The 22,315-nt window shown below is 40.9% G+C and overlaps 1 protein-coding gene across 1 annotated transcript in view; it reads right to left on the reverse strand.

Moving 5' to 3' along the window:
• LOC144685073 (serine/threonine-protein kinase BRSK2-like) overlaps positions 1-22,315 on the reverse strand; it is a 383,048-nt gene that overhangs the window by 159,555 nt on the left and 201,178 nt on the right. Inside the window, exon 4 of the mRNA XM_078549609.1 lies at positions 18,540-18,573. Within this exon, the coding sequence (XP_078405735.1) occupies positions 18,540-18,573 (34 nt within the window). The remainder of the gene's footprint in view (positions 1-18,539; positions 18,574-22,315) is intronic.

Below are 22,315 nucleotides of genomic sequence, written 5' to 3' on the forward strand. Positions count from 1 at the left end.
GAGAAAGACAATTGGAATGTTATCTGAATAGACTCAGACTATGCATTAATAATAACAACAGATCTACAGAAGAATCCTGTATTGTTATTTTTCATCTTTACCATCCCAGGTCGACAACGGATAACTTCACTTAGATTCGAAATTGTGGAGGAGTTAAGAGATTGAAGTGTCATGAATACAAATCACTAAAAGCTAGTTGAGTACTATGGAGTTCAGTTTTGGGCATTGAACTTCAGGAAAGATATGCTAAGGTGTACAGTGCACATTCACCAGGCTGATATTTGAGCTTAAAGGGTTAAACTATGAGGAAAAGTTACATTAACTTGGTTTGTATTCCCTTGGGTTTAAAAGGTTGTGATGATGATTTAATTGAAGCGTTTAAATGGTAGATATTCAATAGGGTTGATAGAGAACTGGGTGGGATATTCCGGCCCAGCTCGTCGCTGGGATTGTCCGGTCTTGCTGGAAGTCAATGGATTTTTGGCTGGGCTGCCAAATCTCCTGTGGCAGGTCCCGTCGTGATGGGGCTGGAAAATCCTGGTCACTATCTGCTCTGGCTGGAGGAAGGGATTGGGGGTGGGGGTGGGGTGGCGGGGGGCTGGTGGTGGAAGTGGGGGTGGGGGGGAGCGGTGTAGCTGCATCCAGAACAAGAGGGCATTGTCTTAAAATTAGAGTCAGACCTCAGGAGTAAAATCAGGACGTACTCTTTCCAAATAAAGGGTACCAGAAAACTGGCACTCTTCCCCACCCCCCCAAAAAAATATGGGTGCTAAGTCAATTAAAAGTTCAAAGATTGGGATCGGGAAGTTATGAAGATAATGGGATTATGGAGAAAAGGTGACTAAATAGAGCTGAGGTACAGGTCAACTATGATCTAATAATATGGTGGTGCAGCTGGATGGTCTAATCCTGTTTGTACATTACAACTGATGGCAGTATCTAATTCCTATGTGCCTTCCAAAGCCATGCTGATATATTAAACAGGAATACTTACAAGGATAGTGATGCCAATTATTCACTATGATATGACTCACCTAATGAAAAGTTTAAATTATATGGCAAAACATGGCTCACTTTAATTCGATCTAAAATGGGTATAGTAGCCTGGTGGTTGTAGTAATGAACTAGCAACTCAGTGATTGTCAGTTCACAGCCCTAGCATGGCAATTATGGAAGTGAATTCATTAAATCTGGTAATCCGTTGGTTGGCACCAGGACAACAGCCTCGACAGCTATTGAATTGTCTTAAAAAACCAAACTAATTCACTAATGCCATTCAGGGAATGGAGCCCACCATCCTCACCTGGTCTGGCCTACATATGATTCCAGTCTCCAGTGACTAGGACAACTAGGAATGGACAATCAGTATTGTGTTTCCCCTATCCCAGGTGAAAAAGAAACTCACCAAGAGCTCATAACTAGGGAATGCCTCACCAGCTTCAGTTTTCCATTCCTTCAATGATGTGTAGGCTTCTGAAACCTGAGCTAGGCTGTTTCTGTTTCTCGATTTACATTATCCTCTGAGCTATTCTTTTCAATTCATTTAGGTTTCTCAAACTAATACTTTCTGACTTGAAGCTTCAATCATTACTTTGAATCAAACACCATAGCCAATGTGATGTGAATTATTTAGACTTAATTGTTATACTTTTTTTCTTTTATAAAATCCAAAGACAAGGGAAAAAATGCATACTGACAATTTGGAATCCTCAACATACTGATACACACAGTTCTTTATATTCATGGGGTTCACATGACAAAAATCTGTATTGCTGTTTTTTTGTCTTATTGAATATGGTTGAAGTGTTCAGTATGGTCGCTAATTGTGTGTAAGATGCTGAGAATCAATTATTTACTATTGAACCCACTATCTAATGAATTAGAGCATACTTGTGAAGCATTCCTGAAATATTTCTTTTTGAAACTAAGGTTAGGTGAGCTTTTTGCACAAACTCAAAAATATCTTCCTTTGACACCAAATGCTCCTTTAGTTCACGTACTTTATCAGAATTTTATAGCCCATCACCATTATTCACTATTAGCGCTAAATTACTGTTCTGTTCATTTCTATCTTGCCTTAAATGATAGTTGATCAGCACACACTATATGGGGTAAGACTCGAAGTAAGATTTCCGAGTAAATATAATCCTCATTATGAACATCTTTCCCCTTGTTAATTCTAAATTCAATCTCTAAAAAAAGATTAGCCATCCAATCTTCAGCAACATAGTGGGATAATGAACTGTACTGTACTAAACAGTAGAGTTATAAATGGGGCATTTACTGAATGGCGGATTTAGTAGTATTGTGGTTACATTACTGGAGTCTTGCATTAATAAAGAATGAGAATTCAAATCTCATTTTAGCAGTTTGAATTAAGTTTTTAAAAATCTAACATTAAAACATTGGTGTTAGTGAAAGTGACCATATTGAATAATCATAAAAATGATATACAAAGAAGGAAACTTTTTGAGACATCTTACCCTTCCTGCTGAATAATATCTAAATATCGCATAAACTCATGAATGGGCCTTAGGCTGCCACTTTCAGTCCTGAAAAGTTCCCAGTCTACCTCAAATTACTCTGGAAAGATAAAGTGTCTCAAAAATTTGAGCAACAGATGAACATAAGAACAGGAGAAATAGGAACAGGAGTAGACCATTCAGCCCTTCAAGCCTGCTGTGTCATTCAATAAGATCATGGCTGATCTTCTTGTGTTTCAATTTCCACATTCCCATCTAACCCCGATAACCTTTGAAGCTGGCTGTATCACACTGCTACCGTGCAGTTGCAACACGAGTGGCGTTTTCCACTAACAAGATATTGCTGTCAAACCAAAAAAACATTCTGTCTACCAAACAAATAGGTAATGTGTATATGAATTTCAATGCCAGTGTGATGCCAGGTATGTAGGCTATATGTTCCAATGACCGGTGGATCGTAACAAACAACACGTCCCTTCAGCTGTTTGGAACAGGCCGAGTACTGATTGTATTCAATCAGTTTGTACTTGCAAAACTCAGAACATAATGTCCAACATTAGATGTGATTCCTCGATTGGATAACACTTACTAAACAATCCCGATTGTGCCAAGAATTATATTAACCACCAATTTAAGGCCATCAGCCAGGGTCACAATGTAGCTCACTTACACTTTTTTTACACTTACTCCAGCTAGAAGCTACATATACTCATAGGAACAATCTTGTCCTTTGCAAACAGAAAGAACATGTCAAGACGTTGCATATTTTTCAACTAAACAAAAGCTTGGAGGACAACTGTTCCCTGGTGCATTCCTCATGGTAATGCCTCGACCAATCAGAGTCTACTTGACAATGAGCATCCTCTTCTCATGCAGCATAAATTGTTATTCCCTTTGAAATTTGGTATTCTTGTGATTCTATCTTGATAAGTACAAGATGAATAGCTTCGACAACATATCTATTTTTTCAGCAATTGATATGTTTGAAAAAAATCTCCTTCTGCCCTAGGACAACAACATTGAAAATCTGCAAGAGATTGTTATAATGAAGTATAATCATCTCAGACTACTGAAACCATGTAAAAGATTCAGAGTCTTAACTATGGACATTCTTCCTATTATTGAGCATTCATATGGTGTCATACACTTTGATGCAAGTATGATTATGAAGATAATGTATATTTATGTACCTACATGTTTCCAGACATTTCTTATTAAACTAAGTTGCACACATCAAGTGACAATTACAGCACCATCCAAAATAAGTTATGACAAAAATGGAGCGCTTGTGTCCATTTATATTTTATTTCATTTCCCTGAGTCACAGCATCTGCAGGACCAACACTGGTTAGTGCAGGTAGATTTTTAAAATAAGGTTTCAGGGAAATAAAGATCGTTGCCTGTTATGTCAAAAGCATTATTGTGCATCTATATTGTGAAAAAAGGAAGCTTTTGCATCAAAGATTTAAACTGGCATCGATTTCAGTAACAGTAAGTAACAGGTGACAAACAGGTTCACACGCAAATCATGTTCCAGCTTAAACCAACACTTCATTGTGACAATTAATCAATTGTTGTTTTGCAGTTTCTTGAATGAGGAACCAACCCATTCAATTGAAATACAAACATGTTATCTGATTTATTTTTTAAAAATTGACAGATAGCTGTTTAAATTCTGCTTAGTTCCAGTTACTGTTTCTAATGGATTTATCACCCTGCCCTTTTCAAATCATGAAGATTATCTGGGTCTTTCAATAAGGCAAGATGTGACCAATAGTTTTCAAAATAAATCTATCTGAAACTTCTAAAAAGTGTCAGCTAAAGTTGAGACTTGTGCACTGAGTGAGAAAAAGCAGAGAGAAGAAATAGTTGTTTGGTGGTACAGAACTTGAGTATTGCTGAGAAAAAGAGGCATGTCTAAGCTTTTCATTATGCACTCATCAGGACACTCGCAAGAATACCAATATAAGGGGAAAACAATAATTTATACTGTATGTGAAGAGAGTGCTGATTGCGGACAGTGGAAGGGTGTTGCCATGGAGAATGCACCACTGATGGTGACTGACAGTTAAATGCCAAGCATTGTTTAAGTTTAAATAAGATAGCTTGACCCTGATTGGTCAAGGTATTGCCCTGAGGAATGAACTAGCGAATGACTGTCACTTATTTTGTTTAGCTGAAACACGCACAGTGTACGCACATGTTCTTTCTGTCTGCAAAGAACAGGGCCCTGTGCATTAATATATGTAGCTTCCAGTACATGCAAATGCACCACATTGCAAGTCCAACTAACAATCTTAAATTGGTCATCAGCGTAATTCTTAGCACATTGAGGATTATTTAGCAAATGTTGTCCAAAGGTGGAATCAAATCTAATGTTGGACACTGTGTTTTGAGTTTTGCAAGCATGGACTGGTTGGGTACGGTCTGTACCTTGCCCATTGCGGACAGTGGAAGGGACATGCTGTTTGATACCTTCCATTATCCATTTGTGTGATAGGCAGAATGTCTTTTTGGCTTGACAGCAGCTAGCTGTTAGTGGTGAATACCACTCGTGTTAGAGTACTCTTGCAAGTGTCCTGATGAGTGCAAGACGAAAAGAGATTTTCAATATATTCACAAGCCATTAAAGAACTAAATATAAACATTAATTAGAATATATAACTCATCACCATCATTTTCAATTACATTAAGAGAACAATGACTTTGAAAATCAGAATACTGCAGATGCTGGAAATCTGAAATAAAAACAGAAAATGCTGGAAATTCTCAGCAGGTTAGGTTCAGGGGAGATGGTGACATAGTGGTAATGTCACTGGACTAATAATCCAGAGCTCCAGGCTAATACTCTGGGGACACAGGTTCGAATCCCACCACGGCAGCTGGTAGAATTTAAATTCAATTAATAAATCTGTAATTGAAAGCTAGTCTCAGTAATGGTGACCATGAAACTATCACCAATTGTCGTAAAAACCTATCTGTTCACTAATGTCCTTTAGGGAAGGAAATCTGCCATCCTTACCTGACCAGCATGTGACTCCAGACCCACAGCAATGTGGCTGACTCTTAATTGCCCTCTGAAATGGCCTAGCAAGTCATTCAGCTCCAGGGCAATTAGGAATGCACAACAAATGCAGGCCTTGTCAGCAACGCCCACATCCCATGGAAAAAAATAAAGAAAAGGTTAGGCAGCATGTGTGGAAAGAGAATCAGTTATAATGTTTTAGGCCTGTGACCTTTCATCAAAGACCTGAAACATTAACTTTTTCCTCGCTCTACAAATGCTGCTTGACCTGCTGAGTATTTTCAGTTTTTATTTCAGTGTTAGTATATGTTGTGTTACTGTCACTATTTGCTTGTCTCATTGATGCTTAACAAATTTGTTTGTCCGGTAAAGCGCCAAACAAAATCTAATGTAATATTACACTGTTGACTTTTAAAGATATGTTAAGACTCTGGCTGGGAGTGGGATAAAGCCAGAAGCTGAAGTAATCTTAAAAAAAAATGTTCTCTATTCATCAACCCAAGCACCCAATCAGAGTTAACTAGCTATCAGGGGAATCACTGTTGAGGGTATAGAGACCTAGCTCACGCCAACAAGAATAGTCTGAAAACCAAAATATTTAGAGTAGAAAGGGTAATAGAAACCTAAAACATGTATCAGGTAACAAAAATATAACATAATGAGACTGAAATATTCTGAGCAAGACACCTTGTGGCAAACCTGGATAGTTGGACATTCATCTGCACTCTTCAGTTTAATTTATTTTAGCCCTGTAATTTACTGAATGCCCGAGCTGATAGCGGTATGGCGAGGGCAACAGGACATCTGAAACCTTGCTGAATGAAAGGACCAATAGTGAAACTGTTTAACCAATGAGATTTAAGGATTGTGAAATAAACAGAAGGATAAGCAGGGGATTAGGCTATAAACTGGGAACAGAAAGAGAAATAAAGAGAGAAAGAAAGGTGAGATTTATAGCGAGATAAAAGAAAAATTTTTTTAAATTAAATTTGAAAATGCCTACATTTAATGTCCTATTTTCACCCCAGCATCATGTTCCCCCTGCCCTTTGAGAGAAATTCACATGCAATATATTTACGGCAAGTCAAGCACAGTAGCGAATTCTCTTTGAACCCTGTGTCTTGCTAAATTTACTTAAATATTGGGTAAGTAAAAGCACATATTGGTTAATACTATGCAGGTGCAATGTCTGCTCATGGGAGTGAATAATGGCAAGGAACCCAAAATGATTATCTAGTCTTAAAAATTCAAAACATAGCAAACGGCATTAAAAGGATCGCCAATATGGCACCAAGTTAATGTAGCAAATTCTAGCTGTTAAGAAGTATTGAACAATGCCATAGATTTTCTCCAGCTCTACATTGTAACAATAAAGGGTAAATGTTCAGAGAATGTAACTCTTCTGTTTACTATGAATGATTTTCTTCTTCATATGACCTCAAAGGGAGCTTTTCTTTCACTTCTTCATTCCATTTGTGTAGAGATTTTTGCAATGCAAGATATTTAAATTCTTACTCGCATAACCATTTTGCACTTATGAAAATGTTTTCTACAATGATTTTTCCCTTTCTGGAAACACTTTAGGCAGTGCCTTAAATTGCAACAATTCCTTAGTTTGTACAGGAAATGGTTTACACTTGTAATGCTGGTGGAAAAATACAATCCAAATTTTAAAAAAATCCCACACAACTCAAAACATCAAAATTTGCCCAAACCCAATTAACCTGGAGCCAGAGATAGGTTTCTTAAATGTTCCTTTTTGACCCTTGCATATGATAATTTCAACACCTAGGCCATATTTTTTTGATCTGCTATCTAATGTTCCTAATAGCTTCATCCTTCATTTCAATTCCAAACACCCTCTGCAGCTGAGGAAGAAAATGATTCAACTACCAGTTGGAGAACTGAATAAAGGATGCATAACCCCATGTCCATTTATTTGGGAACGTTGAAACAGCTGAACCTTCTGGACACAGATTAGCATAAGCCTGGAATAAATAAGAAACAATCCAATATCTTAAAAGTGGCAGATATATCATAGAATCAGAGAATACTACAGACAGAAGAAGGACAATCCACCCATAGATTGCACCAGCTCTTCGAAGAACAATCCAGCTCGTCCCACTCCCCAGCACTCTTTCTCTACATCCCTGCATTTTTTTTCTTCTGTATTTTCCTAATTCCATTTTTTGAACAAGAGTGTACCCATTTGCAATCCTCCTGTCTACTGGCACCACCCATGTATCTAAGAAGGTTTGGAAGATCATCCAGTGTCTATACACAATTTCTACACTTAAGGCCCTTAGCAACCTATGATTTATCCCATTCTGAACTGGTGACTCTCATCCCTTTTTTGACTTCATCCAGTCTCCTGACAACCTCTTAATCATTACAATAGTTTTGGTAAAGTCCTTTCCCTTGGTGAACACTGGTTTACTGTTAATATGCTTATAGCAGATCTTTGGATTTCCTTATATGTTGGCTGCAAATTTATTCTTGTTCTGTCTCTTTGTCCCTCTACTTCACTTTTTACTTCTCCTTTATGCTTTTTATGTTCAGTCTGAGTCCCCCTTGCATTATTTGTGCGAATGTACCCAGACGGTAGCTGAATCATCTCCTCTTTAAAGGTCATCCATTGCTCCATTATTTCTGCCTGCCAGTTTTTGACTCCTATTTACCATGGCCGGGTGTCTTCTTAATTTGCTGAAATTGGCCTTCCTCGAGTTAAGTATTTTTATTTGAGATTTCTCCTTATCCGTAACCAATCTAAACTTTATCATATTATAATTGCCACTCCCGAGGTACTCCCCCAATATGACATTCTTCACTTGATCACTTCACCACCCACCCCGCCCCCCCCAGGGCTAGATCCAGCAAAGCCTCCTTTCTTCTGATGGAAAGTCAGAGGCCTGAAAAGTTGAATCTGTTTCTCTCATCACAGACCTGCTGAGTATTTCCAGCATTTCTGTTTTTATTTCAGATTTCCATCATCTGCAGTATTTTTCTTGTTGGGAATGATGCACTACTCATCAGGAGAATTTCTTGAGCATACCTCAGGAATTCCACCCTTTTCTGTCTTTAACATAATCATTGTCACATTCAATACTGGGGTAATTGAAAGTCTCCTATTATCACTATTCTCACACCTCGCAGTAATTTCCTTGCAAAACTGCTCCTCCATCTCCTCCCTATTATTTGGTGGCCTATAAAATACAGCAATTTGCATAATAGTTTCTTTAATGTTACTTAACCACAACCAAATAGATTCCGTCTTTGACCCCTCAAGGCATTCTCTCTTTCTAGTACAGTAGTGTTTTCCTTAATCAAGTGTGGGCAACAGCCAGATTGGAAACAGTATTTACTATAAAACATGTGTAATAAAATCCATAAAGTATCTGGGCTTGGAATTTCCTCCTTGGACACAACCTGGAAGCTAAGTCCAAAGATGAGCCCAATGTTGCATTCATTTTGCCAATGTTAAGTTACAATCAAATATCCTCCCTATCTCATTAGATGATGTCTGAATTTTAAGTAGGCATATATCAGCATAAATATTCTGGACCCAAGGGAATGCCAAACTCACACCAGTATATTACTTCACTGAGCCTTAAAATTTAAGTTTCAACTCATTTAACAATCAATCATTCATGCACATCAGGCACAGCATGTTTAAGAACCTGCATTTCAATTTTGAATGTGCCTTATACTGATGTCTTAAAATTCATTGAAAGAAACAGAAAATACAGAGCAGGTCTCCGTGATGATAATTTGTTTAAAAAGCTCAAAAATTGCAATTAAAAAACCAGAAAACTTGTTTCCTACTATGTGTGAAAAGCTGCTCTCACTGTTGAGAAACCACTCACTCCCCCCAATCTTCGAACAAATACGATTAGAGGATACCCCTATTTAAGAATTGGGGGCATAACCAGCTTTGTGGATGCTAAATTCTTTGAACAGAGGGTTTGATGGACAGGCATGAAAAATTGAGGAGACTTGGGCATATTGTAGTTAGGTGTGAAACTCACTTAAATGCTGAAAATATTGCCCTCATTTCAGCCACAGAATGTTTATGCACAGATTATGGGTGTATCTAGTCAGAAATACAGAGGGAACTCTAGGCCCTGAATTTTATCCTAAAACCAGCCTGGAAACCAAAAATCACAATAGCATTTAGGATGATGATGAGGAGCCAACATTTATAACACTTAATAAAATTTGGCTGGAGTAACTGAATTTTCAATATACAAAACTATCTTAATATCATTGTGTTCCAGAAATTGTTTAACTATGCACAATTGCTCTTGCATTGCAAAATTCAATTTAAAAAAAATTGCAAAAGCCTTTATATAGTTGATGACGTAGCTCTGAAGTGTACACAATGTTACAATATAGTGAAATATGGCAGCCATAAATAAATAACAATGACCAGGGGCTGGATTTTACAGGAGAGGCATATTGCTTGTCACCCCCATCGCGCCCCCCCCTCTCCCCCCTGCAACCCTCACAATGGGAGCAACTTTAAAAAAGGCCACCCTGCAGCGATAGCAAGCTCTGGGCAGCCTAAACGAGCTGAGGGTCAGGCTTCCACCCCGCAGTGGGAGGAAGTCCTGCCCTCGAGTACGGCTGGCCAATCTCTAGCAGTCCCAGCAGTGCCAGAACTCAGTCGCGGGTGCTGCTGGGACTGCAGTAATACCCCGGGACGATGAGGACATGGCCAGCAGAGAGCAGAGAAACGTAACTCTGGGGTTTTGGATGGGGAGTGATTGGGAAATCTTGGCGGGGGGTGCTGGGACGAGGAGTTGGTTTTGGAGGCCATGCGAGGAGGCACAATCCAGGGTGGGGGATAATATCTCGGTGGGGGGGTGCCCCTCAAATGATGTACTCCTCTTTTTTCCCTGCATTTTCAACAAACTCGTTCAAAAAATGCCTTCCCACTCTCACCCGCCTTCCACTGCCCAATGTTTCATGGCAGTGGAGACGGATTGAGCACCTTAAGTGAGCAATAATTGGCTACTTAAGGGCCTCAATAGGCCTAAAGGCAGATGGGCTAGTGGATGCCTTACCCATTTCCCCCGCCACCCACCCTCTGTATTATGGGAACCAGGTCAGGGGGTGCTCAGGAAGGTGATGAGCTAGCCACCAGACATATTTTACGTGCCCTCCACCAAAAACATGCCCACCGTGGGCCATAAAATCCAGCCCCAGGTGTTATGAGTTGTGTTGGTTTATCGATAAATGCTGGCCAGGACACAAAGATTTGTCCAAAAAATGTCAAAAGAATAGTTTAATAGGACCTTTTGTGTTTAACCAAGAGGGTAGAGGCAGATGTCTCTGATAGTGTAGTACTGCCTCAGTGATCAAGATCGACAGCTAGATAGATGCGAATTGCATTTATATAGCACTTATCACAACCTCAGGATATTAAAGTTGTCAGGTTGGCTCAGTGGTAGCATTTTTGCTTCTGTACTTTTCCCGCTGAGACCAATGATTGTCAGTTCAAGTCCTACAACAGATTTGACTGCATAATGCTCCTGGATATCATCCTTCTTCAGGAACTAAACTGGACCAGACACATAAATGTTGTGGCTATTAGGCTATTGAAAGATTCAGTATTCCGAGTCAAGTGGTTCACTTGTTAACTCCTCAAAACCTCTACAAGGCAAAAAGTTAGGAACAACACCATCCAGGGCAAAGCAGTCTGCTTGATCGGTACCTCATCCACCAGCATATACTCCAGTCCCTTCATCAGTGGTGCACCCTGATGCCACTATGTGCTATCCACAGGATGTACTACAGTATGCCATCAAGATTCATTGATAGCACCTCCAAAATTTCGACTACCCAGAAAGACAAAATCAACAGGTATGTAGAAACACCATTACCTCCAAATTTCCACACCATTTTGACTTAGACATATCGTCATCCATTCATTGTTGCTGGATTGAAAACTTGGAAACCCCTACTTAACAACATTGTATTGTGGGAGTACCTCAACCATAAGGACTGCAATGGTTCAAGATGAAAGCATACCTCCACCTTCACAAGGCTAACTAGGGATAGAGAATAACTGTTGACTTTACCAGCGATCCCCATATCTTAAGACTGAATTAAAACCTAAGAACTCTAGGCTGGCATTTCAGCGCAGTATTAAGGGTCTACTACATTATTAGAGATGCATTTTCAATAAAGAATTACACTAAAGCCATATCTGCCTGTTCAAACTCAGCAGGTCTGGCAGCATCTGCGGAGAGAAACATAGTTAATGTTTCGAGTCCAAATGAGCCTTCAACAGGACTAAGTAAAAATAGAAGAGAGGTGAAATATAAGCTGGTTTAAGTGGGGGGGGTGGGACAAGAAAAGCTGGATAGAGGGCCAGTGATAGGTGGAGATAACCAAAAGATGTCACAGACAAAAGAACAAAGAGGTGTTGAAGGTGGTGATATTATCTAAAGGAATGTACTAATTAAGGGTAGAAAGCAGGACGAGCAAGGTACAGATAGCCCTAGTGTGGGTGGGCTATAAATTAGTGCTTAATTGGTTGAAGTATTTTGGGCCATTTATAGGATGTGATAGCATTGAATAAATGCAAGCTCTTCTATGATTTCTGTTGGAAAGGTTTTTCAGATTGAGTAACTTCAACTACAATATTTTGGGACCATGTAAAGCAGTCATTGGTATTAAATTCCAGTGTTATCTAATACTGGGCTTTATCGTATGATAAACTACTTGGCACTGAAAAAATGTACAGCTTTATTTAGTTGTTCCGGTCTGGCATTGTGTGTTTAAGGGAAGAAACACTGAACAAATCTGTTATGAGGTAATGAAAATTACTATAAGAAACAATGGTGATGACAGAAATTATCTGTTTTTAATTTGTAAGTGTATTAATGTTTATTGCATGCCAAAGGTACGCTGTTTCATAATCAAATCAAACATTTTCCTGTATTTCATTGATATGTTCTTTAGATACTGAGGAGTGCACATGCATCTATGTACAGGAGTAATAAATAGTCCTGATACTGCTTCCAGTATATGCTTGCGTTTATAACTAGAATTATCTGGGTCATGGCTTTCTGAATGGTCATTATCAATGCTGTTTTGGAGTGTGCTTACTCACTCATTATATTATTTTCTTGTTTTGCTCACTCCTCTTTTGCTCATTTGCTGCTTCTTCTCTGTTTTGTTTACTCTGGAGGTGATTTTAACCCTATCCACCTGGCGGGAACCATTGATGTTGACCTAAGGCTTGTTTAAAATTGGGCTTTGGACCTTATCTGCATGAAACAGGCACCAGGGTCATGGAAGTTTCAGACAGCTCCAATATCCAGCTGGCCTGTAGGCAAATCCTTGAGTTGGGTTGGGGGTGGTGAAGCAGTACAGAGGTCGGTGGGGGCGAGCCCTGGCTGGCGTTTATTGAGGCAGAAGAAGCATACCTGCTCCTCATATCTTCACAGCAATGAATCTATTAAGAAGCTTGTTTTACTTTGTGTGGGCATTCTTCAGCAGTTCCTTTAAGGGCCATTATTTAGGCTGAGGAACTGGACATTAGGGGCCAGATTTTCATCTCCCAATGGAAGTGTGAAACAGGTCACAAAGTGCTGAACTCAGTTTGCTTTTACTGAAAAATCAATTTTCTTCTGCTTTCTCGACCCCATGCTATTTTCTAATGGTCTTTTAATTAGTCAGGAAGCCCTTGGGTGCAAAATGCACAGGTACATCTTCTGTGCTCAGGGTTCCCATTGTGAGGACCACAGGAAAATTGCATATTCTTCCACACGCTATTTTTATGTGCTGGTGTGGGTTTTGTCAGCCCTGAGAAAATGCACTCCTTGGTGAGTTTGTGATTACAGTGGGAAGCCTGTTGAGGAGTCGGCAACATTCTGAAGGGTAAGTGTAAAATGCTTTCACACCTTCAGATGTCACTATTAGATGTTGTGTTGTAATGTATATTTGTTTTTAAAGCAGTGATTTATCTTGGGCTCTGTCATGCAAAGTAAGTTGAGCATTACATTGACCACCATTGTGTAAGTATTGACATGCATTACAGTGCTTTTTCCATTGGAGAAATTACCCTAATGCTTTCAAAAATGTAGAACAATGTGTTGGTAAACGCTCTGTGTCATGCTTTGCACTGGTGTTTAAATGCACAGACAGCTCTGGCTGTGAAAAAAAAATCTCCTGCTTTTGAAAGGTCAATTCCAGGCTTTGGAGTTGGAAGTTAATGTTATGATAGCTGTGGTCATTATGAATGCTTGGCTGAGTTCAAAAGACTATTGGTCTATTGACATAACTGCTTAGGGGAATGACTGACAGTTTTATGAGGTTATAATAGCATACTCTGCTTTTGATAAGGTTTCAGAGTACATGGCTGCACTCAACTTAATGGTCACCTAACGGATTGACATTGTTTCTATGAAGAATAGTTTCTTTGCAGTATCAATGGCAGTGTATTTGAATGATAGTTTTACTAGATTCTCACAGGTTTAATTTTTTTCACCTGCATTTAAAATAATTCCCATTGCTTTGCATGGCACCTAAGTAGATGTTGGTGAGTGGCATGGGGGTGGCGTAGAGATCTGGGGGGCCACAGAGAGGAATGCGGTGCAATGTGAGATCTGAGGGAGTATAAGGTGATATCTGAGAAGTTATGTGGGGAGGCCTGGGGTGGCCTGGGAGATCTGAGCAAGCATGGGGTGAGTAGGGTGGGGTGAGGGGCAAGGTTTATGGGGCCTTTAAATGATGTGGAGAGCTGGACTGCTGTTTCCATGAAATGAGGTGGGCCTTCTAACCAGCTGGCCTCTGCACCCGTACTCCTCCCACACCCCATCACGGCTCGCAAAATGCGCTGTGAGCCTGAAACCTGTGTGAAAGAACCCTAGGCAAAGTCACACATGGTTTGGGTGTGCATTTCAGAATATGCTAAAGTGCACAAGTCGTGTTTTCCTGAACCCACATGAAAATCCAGGCGTAGGACACTGAACTGCATATTCAAGTACCCAAAGCCTATTTAAGGTGGGCATCCTGCACACTTTGAAGTCATCAGCTTCTAAATTGGCAGCTGCTGTATTTCTGGGGACTCATGAGAGACAGCTACCTAAAAATTTAAGTTTAATTTTTCGCTTAAACCAGGCAAAATGATTTTGAATTTCTCCCTCTTACAGCTCTTGATTCTTGAATTCATCCCTAACCAACCACATTTAACAGAGCCGTTCCATGGTAAATGGTTTAATAATCCTTCAACATCTTTCTGATAGCAAAAAATTGTATTTTTAAAAATAAATATCTGAACGAGAAAGTAAAATTTGGACTGAACGCTGCATTCGGGTTGCATGTGTATAATTAATTTCTGCAGGAGCCTGTATTCCAATAGGATATATGTTAACAGGTTGAAGAACAATAATGTTCCAAATCCATCAATGCAAGTGTGGTAGAAACAGTGTAATTGGTACAAAATGCGTGTGATGGGACTGCTGATTGAACATTTGTGACCTCCTCTTCTTTGTAGATGGTAAGAAATTGAACAAAGATCAGTAGAAGCTACTGCCCCCATATTACACTGATATAACCCTATAGGTGCTGAGCTGTATATTAAATGTCAATACATTAATTGCGAATTGAAAAAAGACATGCACACACAAATTACATAGTTAAGCTTTACAGACTGATGAAAGGTTATCAACCTGAACACGTGTTTCTCTCTCCACAGTTGCTGCCTGCTCCCTACCCACAAATTTTGACATAATTTGCATTCAAGAGCATTCATTTGCACTCATTTGACATCAATTGCACTCAAAAGCAATCATTTAGCTATCATTTAACATTGCAAGTAACATAACTGGCATCAATGTCATCAATTTCCCCAAGCCACAGCACTCAAATATTTGTGATTGGTAACATCACTTAAGCATTTGGACACCAAAATCAGAGTTTATTTTCCATATTTCTGAATTTCGAACATTTCTGAATTTCATATTTCAAACATCCTAAAACTGAGCTAACTTTAGAAAAAAACAGACTCTGTTTTAACATATGTTTTAATAAGCTAGTTTTATGTTTTTCTTCATAGCCTGTGTCATTACACCACCTCCTGCACCAAGAGATTGCAGCAGTTTTCTCCCCAACCAGCGCCCCCAGGGGCAATTTTCTCCCTACCCAACCTCCCAGACCAATTTTCTTCCATCCTTGAAACCCTCCTTCTCCCCCAGGTTGCAGCAGTTATCTTCCCGTCTCTCTACCTCCTCCCCCTCTCTCCAGCTCTTCCCCTCTACTTCTCCCCCTTTCTCTCCATTTCCCACCCTCTCCCTCTTGCTTCTTTTCTCTTCCACTTCCCCCACTCAAAGCCCCTCCCCTTCCCATGTCTCTCCCCTCCCCACTTCCACTCTCTTTCCCCCTGCCCCCATTCCACTCTCCCTCTCCCCGTCCCCTTTCCCTTCTCTCTCTCCCTGTCCCCCTCACTCACCCCCTCTCCGCTCTTCCCCACTCTCTCCCCCCGCCTTCCCACTCAACCAGAGCTCAGCCTGAAGAGCCAGTCTTACCGTCACTTCCAGTTCCGGCCAGCCCTGCAAACAGGCCCTGATGCAGTTTTGCAGCCGGCGTGGGAGCAGAGATAGCGCCGGCAATGAGGTGAATATTTCGGGGGGGGAGGCAGGGGGTAGTGGAGACAATTCTGGGGGGTGGGGTGGAGTTCCAAGTTCATTGGAGCCCAGGGATCCAATTCTGGCGGGACCCAGGCCAGGATTCTGGTGGGGTCAGGGTTCCAGTGGTGCCCTGGGCCAGGATTCCGGAGGGGCCCCGGGCCAGGATTCCAGAGGGGCCCCGGGCAAGGATTCCGGAGGGGCCCCGGGCCAGGATTCCAGAGGGGATCCGGGCCAGGATTCCGGAGGGGCCCCGGGCCAGGATTCCGGAGTGGGCCTGGGCCAGGATTCCGGAGGGGCCCCGGGCTAGGATTCTGTTGGGGCCCCGGGCCAGGATTCCAGAGGGGCTCCGGGCCAGGATTCCGTCAGGGCCAGGATTCCTGTCGGGCCCCCGGCTAGGGTTCCGGCAGGGCACGGGGCCTGGGTTTTGGCCAGGCCCAGGGCCTGGAGTGCGGCAATGACAGCAGGGCCAGAGGCCTGGAGCTTGGGGGTGGGTTTGGAGACTGGAGTGTGAGGGAAAGGTGAGAGAGTTTGGAGACTGGAGGAAGGGGGTAAGAGTTGGAAGACTGCAGAGAGAGAGAGAAAGGGGAGAGCGAGAGTTTGGACCTTGAGACTTGGGGGGTGAATGTTTAGACTGTGAGACTGGGCATGGAGGGTGGGGGGGGTGGTGGAGGGTGCTGGCGGAAGAGAGGGTTTGACCCTGAGACTACAGAGTGTGGTGCAGGGTCAGGGGAGAGCGTAGCCCCTGAGACTTGGGGTGCGGGTGGCTTGAAAGTATGGACCATGAGACTAAATAAATTAAGAACTGATGGGGTTCTGGTAGGTGCTCTGAGGCATGTACTATATAGTAGAAACATTTTTTGGCCTAAATGAAAAAACTGAATAAATTCAGATATTATTTAAGTATTAATTTCCTTGTATTTTTCAATGCAGGTTGTTGAGCACAATTGATAGCTTTGAGAACATTGAGTTGCTTTGAGCACATTAGGTAGCTTTGAGAGACTTGATGCCTTCAGGCATCTTTTGCCATTTGATTGCACTTGATATCAAAGATGGCAAAATGGGCTGATCTGTGATCATACTCATTCCAAATTAGAACAGTTGATGTTGAATGATCACTGATAGTTTATGAGCACAGTAAACACAAAAATGTCAAAATTTTCGGATGGATTGACCTGCTGAGTGTTTCCAGTCTTTAAAATCTCTGGCATATGTAGTAATTTGCTTTATTCTGTAATAGTTAGAAATGTTTGGCTACCATTCTGGCCACTGTCACTGCCTTGTCATCACCATCATCAAAGCCTTTCTGAAGCAGTTCTCCTTTAAGTGCTTTTCACAATGCTACTTGTGCTACTCTGTGACCCATCTGTTTATCTTGCAGCAAGGATTTTGGAGCACTAGTAGCAAGCATAAAACAAGTGCTAGTGCATACTGTAGAGAAGATGAGATGGTGACTTAATTTTCTGGCTTTGGACCTGCTCAACTGCAGAAACTGCACTGTTGGCACGAGAATTCAGCTCAGCAAGAATACAAGGCAACGTGCCGCGTCTAGGGTTGCTTGCTCCAGTGAGCAGTGTTATGCCATCAGAAACTACCTCTCTAGGTGGTACTCCATTCTAGGAAGCACTAGTGCCACCTCATTTACATTACTGCCATCACTGGACTTATGGCTGCCTCCAAAGGCATCTTTATAAGGACAACAACTGGCATTTTTTTTCCAGTTAGTTTGTGCTCCCTTGCCTCAACTGACAGTATTGAACAGATTCCGCTTCAAAGATTTTCTTTTAAATTCCATCTAGCAAAGATTTCTCGGTAAGTATGGATCTCCATACTTAACCAGTAATAGGGGTGATATATTATTCATTGCTTTGCTGAAGGACCAGAATAACAATGGAGGAGGTCATAGTTGCAATACCACAAGAGGAGTAAGTGCCCTTTCTAGTGAATAGGCTGTGGATGACTTTCATGTGAGTCAGAGAAGGCAGAAGGAAAAGCTACAGGACCAGCAACAGAAGGCCGTGAAGAAGCAAGAGCAGCAGTCTCAGGAGAAACAGTGAGAAGTACAACCTCAAACGGTGAAACGGGGCAAATCAGCTGAATCTGATTTCCTACTATTGTCCAAAAATATTTCCAACACAAAGCCAAACACAAAATGAATTGTGTATCGTATCTTTAAGAAACTCATTATTGTAATAAAAATCTATTTTTAACCTTGTTTGTTTCCTCTATTTTGAGTCTTTAAAAACATAACCTATTTTTATGCTTCATTACACAAGATATGGCAACATATGAAAACATTACTTTTCCAATTTTTGGTTAAACAAGTTATTACTTCCTTGTTATGGTTTACGTTCAAATTAAGGAACAGTATTAAGTTCTCCCCTGGTATATGCTTACCCTGATGACTTCAGGACAGGCGTAATGAGGTGAGCTAAAAAAAAAGAAAGCAACACAGTTAGTTCATCACACTGCAGAACTACAGACTGTTTTATATTGCCACAGACAAGTGGTATATACTGCAAACACATATTCAAAGATAGTTTGAAGATTAATGCACTTGGAATTGGATGACAGAAGAAAATTGAGAAAAAATATTGTTCAGCAGATCCTAGCAGTGCTAATGCTGAATTTGCACATCATGTACGAGGCAGAATTTAGTGCCGCACTGATGTAAACCATGCAGAGTAACTGCAGTGCACTCTTCAAAACATGCAGTGGTGTTTTTTGTTGGCTATGAGGCAATTTCCTTTCAGGTTCTTTCCTCGCCCTCGTCAGCTTTCATTTATTTATCATAAGGGTGGAGTGGCAGCAGCGACCCGTGACCTACTAGGAAATCTGGCCAGTGTGACTTGGTGATCTGTAGTCCCTCTCAGCCTCTGGGACTATGAATTGACAAGTAGCTGGTTAAGTCTGTAGAACTCTGCCAAGTTGCCCCACGTTATATAATGAGATGCATTTACTATTGAGTAGCGTTTGCATTACACTGTATTTTAAAGCATACTCTGATTTGGAAGCACTTTGCTACCATTTTTCAAGAAGAAAATGGGGCTGATCGGATTGTAGTATTTTTCTCCCAACCACAGTAAATCATCTTATGACTGCAGTGGAGTTGAAAATACCTAAAAGGAAGGTTATAAGTAGAAGATAGTGAGAATCCCCAGTATCAGTGCATTTGCTGAAGGAAATGTCCAGAAGGAATGGCACTCAAACTACTCACCAATGAATTGACTTACCAGCCCTGTTTTAAAATAGCGGTGATGGATGTAAAATGTCCCCCCAGTACTCATGCATTTTTCAGTATAGAGGCCTAGAGTTAATTGGAGTCCAGGCAGATGGTCAGTTAACTCCTAATTGCTTCCCGATGTACATTTAACAGCATATAATTGCCATAGAAAATCATTATGATTCCAACAATGGAAAATGCACTTAACTGTACATCATTACGTTAAAATTACTAAGTTAACTATCCATTAAGCCGATGCATAGATATTAACTGCTACTAAATTAGTGCTCTTTTTTAAATTGATGTCGCCATATCGGCTTTTAGAAGAGTATGCGCTGTTGAAACCATAGTTGTGCTGTGTAGTTTGCTTTTTATAGACTTTCATCAAAGACCTGAGAATACAATTCATTCACTTTTACATTCATTGTCACTGAATGGTCAGACATTTCCACATTAAATTTTAAATAAATTAAATTCTAACTCTGTAACAATCATCAAGCTATTTGAGAATGGCTTTTGGGAAACAATAGGCCTACAATGCTTTCAATCAGGACCATAAAATCCAAGGATGGCAGATCTTTGGTGGATGGGTAAAACTTGACATTTTGTTTTCATTATTTCCCAGACATAGGTCCTGAATTTCCATAGGGCCAGCAGCACATTCCTAACGTAAGTTGGTCAGGAGTGCAGCACAGGTGATGGAAAATTAGAGAGTTTCCTCAGCCCCATGTATCATAACTCTGAGCAACCCTGACCCAGCATTGGTCTTCTCAGCTATAGGTGTGCAGCTCATCGAGAAGCATAGGCCTAGGCCTTGGCTTGAACCCCAACAAAAATGTATGTTGTTTGGTTCCCATGAGGCCAAAGAAAAGACATCTTGCTAACCAGTGGCACTGGCTACTGAACTAGTAAATGTTTGCCACTGCTTTTCTCATCTTCCGCCCCTCCTCCGGGTGAGCTCAGGATCCATTGCTATCAGGTAAAATAGATTGTTCCCCCACCCCCCTCATCCAGAAACTCCAAAATTGAAACAGGATCACTAGCACCCAATTTTCTATAATGTTCAAATTCTGTTGTACTTAACAAATCCCAATCAATAGTATTGCATTTTTAGCATAAATAGCAAATAATACATGCTTGAGAAATTAATGCTTAGATTTGTGATAAGAATGGTATTGAAGCCGGGCTTAACAAGTTGGTTATATTTTAAAAGTAACAAAACCAGAATTACCTGGAAAAACTCAGCAGGTCTGGCAGCATCGGTGGAGAAGAAAAGAGTTGACGTTTCGAGTCCAACATGACCCTTCAACAGAACTGAAGTATAGTTAGGAGAGGGGTGAAATATAAGCTGGTTTAAGGTGGGGGGCGGGGAGAGAGAAGTTGAGGGTGGGGTGGTTGTGGGGACAAGCAAGCAGTGATAGGAGCAGATAATCAAAAGATGTCACAGATAAAAGGATCAAAGAGGTGTCGAAGGTGGTGATATTATCTAAGAAAAGTGCTAATTAAGAATGGATGGCAGGACACTCAAGGTACAGCTCTAGTGGGGGTGGGGTGGAAAGACTGGCAAGGTATTAGTTGTAGATTTAAAAATAATGGAAATAGGTGGGAAAAGAAGAATCTATATACATTATTGAAAAAAAAGCATTTCACTTGCATTTCCCATAACTTAGTCTACTGCATTCGTTGCTCCCAATGCGGTCTCCTCTACATTGGAGAAACCAAACGCAAACTGGGCGATCGCTTTGCAGAACACCTGCGGTCTGTCCGCAAGAAAGACCCAAACCTCCCTGTCGCTTGCCATTTTAACACTCCACCCTGCTCTCTTGCCCACATGTCTGTCCTTGGCTTGCTGCATTGTTCCAGTGAAGCCCAATGCAAACTGGAGGAACAGCACCTCATCTTCCGACTAGGCACTTTACAGCCTTCCGGGCTGAATACTGAATTCAACAACGTTAGATCTTAAACTCCCTCCCCCCATCCCCACCCCGTTTCTTCCCCCTACTTTTTTTTTTCAATAATGTATATAGATTCTTCTTTTCCCACCTATTTCCATTATTTTTAAATCTACAACTTATACCTTGCCAGTCTTTCCACCCCACCCCCATTAGAGCTGTACCTTGAGTGTCCTGCCATCCATTCTTAATTAGCACTTTTCTTAGATAATATCACCACCTTCAACACCTCTTTGATCCTTTTGTCTGTGACATCTTTTGATTATCTGCTCCTATCACTGCTTGCTTGTCCCCACAACCACCCCACCCTCAACTTCTCTCCCCCCGCCCCCCACCTTAAACCAGCTTATATTTCACCCCTCTCCTAACTATACTTCAGTTCTGTTGAAGGGTCATGTTGGACTCGAAACGTCAACTCTTTTCTTCTCCACCGATGCTGCCAGACCTGCTGAGTTTTTCCAGGTAATTCTGTTTTTGTTTTGGATTTCCAGCATCCGCAGTAGCTTTTTGCTTTTTTGTTTTTATCTCTATATTTTAAAAGGCCTCATTTAAATTAACATAAAATTGAAAATTTTGGAAGCACCTCAGCTCAAAGACATGCTGATGTAATCTGGTTATTATGGGGGAGAAACTTAAACAGAAATCTATTGAAATATCAAGTGACAGTTTTTACACTTTTTCATAGTAACTCACAGAAAAGGGCCAGCTGTTTTTTGAGACAGAGAAAGAGAGAGAGAGACAAAGCAGCTACTGCTACAGAGAAGCAGAAGGACTGCTTTGTGTTGGCAACCAAGCAGGATGCTTGTAAGAGGTCGTACTCTGTTTGAAAGAAAGGGGACAGAACCGACGGGACTCCTGGAGACTTAATGAACAGGAAGTTGCCAAGGTGGAAATCGGATCATCATGACTCAGCATGAGTGGGACAATTTTTGAAGGACACTGGAAGTTTCTACCTAGTCTGGCAGAGAGAAGTGAGCCTACAGGGGAGCTTGGAGTTA

The sequence above is a fragment of the Cetorhinus maximus genome, chromosome 9 (genome assembly GCF_964194155.1).
Source record: "Cetorhinus maximus chromosome 9, sCetMax3.hap1.1, whole genome shotgun sequence".
Classification (NCBI taxonomy): domain Eukaryota; kingdom Metazoa; phylum Chordata; class Chondrichthyes; order Lamniformes; family Cetorhinidae; genus Cetorhinus; species Cetorhinus maximus.